Genomic DNA, 8,333 nt, shown 5'->3' with positions numbered 1-8,333 from the left:
GCCACACGGGAGGGTGAGCAGGATGTTCCCAGGCCTGGTATACAAGTGTATAGGGCACGATGTGCCAATAGATGGGAAGGGGAATGAGAGAGAGGCCAGATTTCTCTTCCTCCAGTTCTCCAGAGCTGCTGCTCTGCAGGCGGCTGGGCTCCTTCCCTGGCAGTGCTGCCCATCTGTCCAGTGCCCATGGCCGAGCACCGGCGCCGTGGGCAGCTCTGCACTGGCACACAGGGTCTGAGGCACTCGGGGACCACAAACGGTGCCTTTATATGTGGTACAGTGCCCAATATTTCTTTGAGGTTGCAAAAATTGAGAATTCATGGTCTTGTGACTCAGCCCATGCTCCAGAGCCCTGGGACCAAAGTGGCTTCCAAAGAGGCAGAAAACAAAAATGCACTGAAAAGCTCAAGTTTTCTTCAATGCAAACCAAATGTCACTAGAGAAATTGCCCTCTGCTCACTGCTGGCTAAGATTTCCAACCCCAAATCCTTTCTTGTAACTGTAAAGAGCCCAGTCTGCACTTGGGGCAGGTAAAGCTCCCCCATCCACAGGTCAGTGCTGAGGGAAATCCTTCCCCATTTTTTGTGACCATAAAGGGAATTGGAGATCCTGTCTAAATGTGTCATGAGACATCTCTGTGTCCCATCAGATAAAAAACAGACAGGAACTGCTTGGGGCAGGGGCGTGTGGGTGTGTGTGAGGACTGTGGAAGTCTCTGGGCTTCCACCCAGCCTCTGGACAGAGCAGGTCCCCTGTATATCCTCTGTGTTTAAACTGGCCCTGGAGCTCGATCCGGTCCTGGGATCTTGCAGGACAGCAAGTTAACTCCCACAGCACAGTCAGTTAACCCCCAGGGCACTGTGTGAGAGCCGGGGTGCAGCCCAGTAACCTCCTCCTGTGGCAGGAAAAGCTGATGTGCCCACTGCGAGCAGCCCTTCCCCGGAGTAATGCACGGGGCACGAAGAGCAACCCTGAAGCAGGGAGCAGGCCACTGGGTTTGACAGCTTCTCAACGGACTCATGCTGAGAAAAAGGCAAGTCACGTTTATCACTGAGTCAGGTGAATTAAACATTCACATATATTTGCTGAAAAAAATTATATACATCTGTAGCAAGGCTCTGCCAAGTCTGAAAGATAAGCATCATCTAGTCACTAAATTAAAAAAATAAAAATCTGACTTTTAAATCTTTTTCTTTTTATCCATGTTCAAGAGCACAGACAGTTTATTTTGTTAGCACATTTGGTGAAGGATGTATGTGTGTGAGTAGCCATGAAAACTGGTGAAAATTTGGCGTTCGTTTGAGATATGATGGAAAAGAAGAAGCAGCCACTTACGCCTTACAGTCTAAATAATCCACAGAGTATACCGGGTTGCAAAAGGGTCACAAAGTAGCAAAGAGAAGCCTAAACACCCAGAGACATAGCATACATGTCTGCTAAGAAAGAACAAGGTATAGAGCATGCTGGCTAATTAAATAAATTTCACTTTAAACCCTGTTCCTTACGCGTGTAACCCTGGAAAAACCATCCCTTAACAAGAAATGAACTCGGAAGAGATTTCTATATCCATTCACAGTAAGGCTTTGAGGATATATGAAGTTTTATAGCATTTGTATTTTAAGGATTTAGGGCAAGTACATGTTCTTCCACTGAATAAAAACAAAGTTAGTACTTAAAAGGTTCAAAAATATATCAATCGTGACTTTTTTTTTACATAAATAAATTATATTGATTTTGGATTTAACAGCTGAAAAAACCCTTTCTGCTTCCACTGGAGGCAAAAACTGAACAAAATGTTAGTTAAATAGAGATAGCAGCATTTCTAAGAAATCTGTCAACAGTGATACAGTATCTATGCTACAAGACTGTTATTAAATAGAACACATTTAATTATCCAGAGGGGTTGCATTATGATTGGTTACATACTTTAAAAAAAATCATCCAATCCAGTAAACTGGGAATAAATTCCGTGAAAATATAAACCAACTGCTTTTTTTGACCATGGGTAACAGACTTCTTTGAGATGCTAATTTTAACATGTACATAATTTATAATCGCAAATGTATAAAAGACAATGACAAAAAGCATCATAAATAAATAATGCAAACTGAAATAGTTATGTCAAAACATTTGGACCATCTGATAAATTAGCAAAACTGCAACAGAAAAAAAAGTAAAAAATACAGTAAATTGTGACAACCAAGTGTGAAACCGATGAGTAGCACACACTCCAACTCCCTCCCAGCCTGCCCTTCGCTCACCGCTGCACCACTGCAGCTTTATTCAAGTCTCAGACCATGAGCTGCAAATAAACACAACCCCAAGTGAAAAGAAGAATTAAAGGAGGAGTGAGGGAAAGGAGAAATCAGAAGAGTTGCCTGTGGAGGAGTCTCAGTACCCAGAGCTGGGGGCAGGGGGGCTGGCGGCATTAAAACCCGTCTGTATGAAATGCAGACACTGAAATCCTTTGGGGGATTGGAAATACTGTTCAACAGCAAACGGAATGGGAAGAAGCCAAGTCATCTCTTCACAGTCCAACGCTAGAAAGGAAGAAACTCAAGCTCTAAAAGTCTCAAGGCTCCTTCTCAGAGGACTCCCCAAAGAGAGAAGCTGGCCTACAGCCTTCTCTGTGTTTGCTGAAAGGACATCACTTCTGGGGTAAGGAGTGAGGAATATAAAAACTCAAAAAGCCTCAGTGTTCATATAAGAGCATTAAAATTGGCATGGCCTGTTCACGGCTGGAAAAAATACCTTTAGAGCACCTGTAATGCCATAGCTGAGAACTAACGCCAGAGAGGAGAACTGAAGACTAGCAGAATGACAAAGGAACTGGTAGCTACAGGTACAGTAACCCCAGAAAAGTCATGCAAGTGTGCGAAACCTTTCCAGCTCAAGCTGAAAAGTTCTTGTAACTAACAAAGAAAGGGCAACTAAACTCCACGTAACATAAAACCAAACTTTGGTTTTAAAAAATACAAAAGAATGTCTACATCGTCTTTTCACTCTCTGCGGTTTGTCTCCAAACCTTTGAGGTGGGGGTGATCAAGAAATTATATCACTACCAGTTATGCTTTTCCTTTCAAAGAAATGAATATATGCATTTTCAATCATTAGTTATATATTTCTGTCTATACTACTATTCTAGTAACCATGATAAAATAGGGAAATACTTTAAATCAAAAATACACATTAGCACTTACTATAGCTGTGCTTTTAGCCCAAATACAGGCTTTTCGTTCAGTGTTGCTGTAGACAGAAATACCCTTGTCTGCATGTAGACCAAGAGGTAAAGACTTTTCTTTTGCTCTTGTTTTTTTTGCTGCTTTTTCTTCTCAAAGGAGTGAGCAATTTGGGGGGGGTGACCGAGTACTGGATTTGCTATCGTCGGCTGGGATGAACAACTGGAAAAACAGAACAAGAATTCGGTGCCTCCCATACTAGCTAGACAACACTGTTTATCTAATAAAGTGGCAAGACCCTGCAACTATTAACATGTAGTATGTCACCAGAGTTTTTTCTGACAGGAAATTAGGTAGATAATATTACTCATGGAAACACAGGTTTATGAAGGTGGAGCAGGGTGGGAGGGGAAGTAACAAAGAGTTTATGGGATAAGAAACTCACAAGCCACAATCTTTTTGTGTTTTTTTTTTTTTTTTTTTTTTTTTCCAATGAAACAAAAGTTCTAATCAGTATGGTGAGCCGCCTGGCGCTCCTCCTCTGCTGGTCCATCCTGCTCCTTCTCTGCCGCCGCCGGCGGGCTCTGCTCCACACAGTTTTGACTGTTGGCAGCTTCTTTTTCCGGCAGTGAGACAGTTTCTGGCTCTGGATTTGCCGATTCCCCTTTTGCTTTCTTCCTCTTCCGCTTCTGGCTCTCCAGGTTCGCCGCCTCCGAGTGCCTGGTTTGCTGGATGCCAGGCAGCGCCATGCCGATGCCGGGGGAGAGGAACATGGAGGGATAGATCAGTCCAGGAGACATCCCTGGGATAAGAAATGGGTTAAAAGCTACAGGACTACTGGTAGTTATTGCGGATTCTGTCTGATTAGAAAATGAACTAGGACCAGGCTTGTCTTCGGCGAGAGGTTCTTTTTTCCCATCCTGGCTGCCCTGTTTCTCCTCATTGGCTTTCTCGGCGCTGGCTGTGCCACCTTTCGTTGTGCTTGTTAACGAAGTCGGAGCAGTCGCAGTACAAGTCGTTGTCATGGGGGAATTGAGAAGTCCTCCAACGCCAAACATCTGGGGTACAGTAGCCATGCCCGGCAGCATCATGGGCAACATACTCAGGGTGCTCTTCACATCCTCCCCAGCGGGCACTGCTGCAAAGCCAGCAGGAAACCCGACCAGCCCAGTCAGAGGGATCCCCTGCATGTTTCTCATGTTCTGAAGTCCCACTAGATCCATCCCAGCAATGAGTCCGTTCATGAACAATGGTCCCATTCCAGAAGAAGAATCTGCTACAACACCGGGGCCTTTAAGGAGTTCACTTCGGGGCCTCCTCCCTCTCCGGCGCGGCCCCGTGTCCCGGAGCACGGGCTCGGTGAGGACGCGATTGAATTTGTTTTCGGGTAAGTAGCCCTGGAAATGAAAGACACATAACAGAGAACACCCGACAGTTACTACTGCAGCAAAGGGGATCTGCCTTGTCTGTGCTTGCATCTGCGTCCCAGATGGTGTCGGCACAGAAATATTTGCCTACATGATATGGAATTTGAGAGGTACACACGACTTTTCCCCAATGGATGCTGCCAAATGCAAAACACCCTAGCAGGATCCTGCAGTGTCAAAATGCTCAGGGAGGGGAGGAGGAAGCATGTTTCTACCCCGTATTTCACCCCAGCCCTCAGCACCAGCTGTTCACAGCACGAGAAGCACCAGGGCAGTGTGATGTCAGCTGCCTACTCAGCTCCCTGCCCAGCTCCAATTGTGCCTTCAGCAACAGGTGAAAAAGTCACATCTTTGAGAGGTGAAGGGCCAAATTTTCAATGCTCTGCAGAACAGCAAAGCTCATGGGATGACACACAGAGAGTGGACATGCTGTCTGAAGAGCTCCTGGTAAGAGCTTTACTGAGATGCCAGGAAGCATTTCAGAAAGCTCTGAGCGTTCAGACATGGGACCAAAACCCAGCAGCCAGAACTGGGCAAGAGCGCGTGGTTACACAGAGCAGTGGGGGGGGATCCACAGCCCAGCTCAGAACTCCCTTCTTCAGCATCCTCAACACAGACATTTAAACATTTCCCTCGTGGCTCCCTTGAGTTTCGATATCACCACTCTGAACCATTTCCAGTAATAGATTTAAGCAGGAAAAGTATTTCCTGGCGACACCTGCAGTGCAGAAACATGAATCAGATGCCCCTGGCAATCTGCTCAGCACAGCTCCTGCCCAAGGAGGGAGAACCTTCTGGGATTATCTCCCACTGCCATGTGGGAGAGCCCGCATAGGGCCATGACTGCCCTGGGCTCTGTGGGGCAGCACCGCTGGCCGGAGCGCCTGGAGCAGCCGCCGTCCCTGCCCTGCACCAGGACAGAGGTGCACTCGCCAAGAGCTCCGTGTGGATGGGGCTCAGGGTGGGAATGCTCTTGGGATGCAGCTGCCAGAGCAGGGCACATGAGAGGTGCCTGGGCAGTGCCAGGCACATGGCAGCTCCTGCAGCAAAGAGACTGTCCCCTCAAACCAAGGGAAGGAAGAGCTGTCAGCTCTCCCAGGACTGGCCACCCAGATGGGGCCCTGATGCCAGCCTGGATGTGGAGCCGTTTCCTGGGCGGTGGGACACACCATGCCAAATCTCCAGCACTAATTAAAAACCAATTTGAGAGCAGTAAAAACCTCTAAACCAATTGATTCCCCCTCCAGCCCCCTGCAAGGGTGTCACACAAACCACTGCAGCCCCCAAAACAGGCAGCAGGCAAGAGGGACTCTAGGGAGAAGTCTGGATCAGGTCATGGCAAGGTGATCTGACAGTGCCCATGTGCCAGAGGGGAGAGCACTCCTGCACAGGCTCTGCCACGCTCCGGGGCAGGGACTGGTGTGATGAACAGGGAGGATGAATGTGGCATGGCGAGACTCCGTCCTGCCCCTCTCCCTGCCTGTGCCTGACCCTCCAGGCCTGGTGACCTGCAGGGCCTTTGGCGAGCCCACAGCTGCGCAGGCAGAGTTTGCAGGAGCTGACAAAAAGCATCATCTAAAGGTACTTCTGAAAATTTGACCCATGAGAATGTGTTTTGTCCACACCCTGCGTCCAGCACCTGTGGTGGATTGCTGCTCCTAGGGCGTTCCTCTTGCCCCTGCTATTCCTAAGCATCCCGAGGCTTTCCAGACAGCCACCCTGAGCAGCCACCATGGGCTGCTGAGCCCCTCTCCCAGGACGCTGGCCCCCCTCTCTCCTTGCCCTGGCCACACACCCAACCTCCCTCTGTGCCCCGGTGCCCCCAGCCCTGCCGACCCTGCCACTGTCCCCTCCCACACGCCCAGCCGAGGGCCTGCCTCGCAGCTCCCGGATCCTCACTGGAGAAAGGTTGTGGGGATGGGGAGGGGAAAGAAAAGATGACATGATACAGATTTCTCCAAAAGCTCTAACTTACTGAAAGCTTAACAATGTCAGCCCAGTCAGCTGCAACAGCATACTCCAAGTTTGCATCAAGCCACCTTGGCAATTCCTTCAATGCTGGTGCTGTGGCTCCCCCTAACTATAAAACACAGCAGAAGGATGACCTCTATTGCAGAGAGAGTTATGTAAAATAATACAAAAAATACGATTACACTTCCCCTAGCTCCTTGCTTTGGGCTGCGATTCAGCTGGGGCAGAGACTATTTCGTAGCTGCACATCTTTGTAGGGCTTGGTGTGTGCCTGCTGCCTCCAGACACACAGCCCAGGGAGAAAAGGCAGGTTCAGCCTCTGTGGCCTGGCCCATTGGCCTCTGATGGGGACAGAGCTGTAAAAGCCATGCTCAGAACTGACAAACCCCCCCCAGCTCACTCAGGTCTCCAGTGGCCAGTGTGGAAGCCCAGAGGGGAACACAGATGTGGCTGAAACAGCCTCTTTCTGCCTCACTCTTTAGTTTTGGTTTTAGATGGGATTAATGCCAAGTCACCTTCTGACCTGTTGCAGTCCTGTATGTGTTTAAGAACTGAATTTGGGGGGAAAGTACTCCTGGACATCCCTTCTCATTCAGAGAAGCGAACATCAGTGCCCCGGAGATTAAACTGCAGACAAATAAATCCAAGCTCCTTGCTCACGAAGCAAGAAAAAGCCCTTTCAACCCTCCATTTCCCACATGTGCAGCAGTGGGATGGGTATTGGTGTGCTCTGGCCTGCACCTCGTAAGGAGGAACAAACCAAAGATATTTGCATGGCAGTATTACAGCTTGTGGCATATTGCAGTGAACTCAAGGAACAATCAAATCCAGGATGGGAAGCACCAGCCAGGGCTGTGTTAAGGGTGGCTTTAAAGCCAAAGGCTGTATCCCTTTGCCATTGAGGGGTCTGTGCCCCTTGGCAAGGGTCAACACTCCCACATTCCCTTACTTCATCCAGTCACTTATGTCACAGGTCTGCATCCCCTTGGGCACAGGTGTCACAGGACAGTGTAGATCAGAGAAGTATTCCAGACCTTTGTCCCATCCATAAGCTTCTCTAGATTAAATCTCCACCACGCCCCTGGGTGAGCTCAGGGTCTGCCAAGCATTTGGGGACACTGAGGGCAGAGTGCAGAACAGGCCGTGGCTTACCCGCCGTCCGGTACCCTTATGTACCACCGGCACCCGCTCCTCTCCCGTCAGTGAGCTAATGTCCAATTTGCTGGGGTCCTTGCAGCGCTGCCTCCTCTGCTTGGGCTTGTCTGAAAAATTCTGGAGTGCAAACAAGACAACGTTAATGAGACTAGATGGCTTAATGAGCCTGGCTGGTTACAAGCCCTGCAGGAGAGAGGCATGGATGAACTCATGAGGGACAGAGGGGCCCTGCAGACTGGGGCAACAGCAGCGCCAGCAGCACAAACTGGTCCCTGCCACAGCACCAGCTCTCAAGTGAGCACAACTGATTTTTGTAGGTATAAAGGGGTCTCCAGTGCACCCCATTCAGACTGCTCCAGCCCTTTCTAGCTCCCCTCCACTCCTGAAGTTGCAGTCTGTTGCAGGTTCCTCTATGTGCTTCTGTAAATGGGACACTGCCTACAGCCAGGAAAGAGAGAACAGGTCTGTTTGTGCCATTTGTGTCGCTCTGATACAGTCACCTGCTTTTGCCAGCTCAGCTGTGCTGTGTTTCATTCCTGATTCAGCTGTTCCCACTACAGAGATGCTCCACTGTGTTTCTTTGGGATCAGAGCCCTTTGTA

The 8,333-nt window shown here is 48.9% G+C and overlaps 1 protein-coding gene across 14 annotated transcripts in view; it reads right to left on the bottom strand.

Annotated features, from left to right (window-relative positions):
• Nucleotides 1-1,043: 1,043 nt before the first annotated feature.
• CHD6 (chromodomain helicase DNA binding protein 6) overlaps nucleotides 1,044-8,333 on the bottom strand; it is an 89,504-nt gene continuing 82,214 nt past the window's right edge. For 10 of the 14 annotated variants that reach the window (XM_064674394.1, XM_064674396.1, XM_064674397.1 and 7 more), the window contains 3 exons: nucleotides 7,730-7,849; nucleotides 6,582-6,686; nucleotides 1,044-4,576 (listed from right to left, as the gene is read on the bottom strand). In XM_064674394.1, coding sequence (XP_064530464.1) covers nucleotides 3,686-4,576; nucleotides 6,582-6,686; nucleotides 7,730-7,849 — 1,116 coding nt within the window. In that variant the 3' untranslated portion in view covers nucleotides 1,044-3,685. The remainder of the gene's footprint in view (nucleotides 4,577-6,581; nucleotides 6,687-7,729; nucleotides 7,850-8,333) is intronic. The other 4 variants (XM_064674388.1, XM_064674389.1, XM_064674399.1 and 1 more) reach the window with 2 other exon arrangements.

This window comes from Pseudopipra pipra, chromosome 17 (assembly GCF_036250125.1).
Source record: "Pseudopipra pipra isolate bDixPip1 chromosome 17, bDixPip1.hap1, whole genome shotgun sequence".
NCBI classification, from domain to species: Eukaryota; Metazoa; Chordata; class Aves; order Passeriformes; family Pipridae; genus Pseudopipra; species Pseudopipra pipra.
Note: the sequence above shows the minus strand (reverse complement) of the source record. Positions and strands in the feature narration are given on the sequence as shown.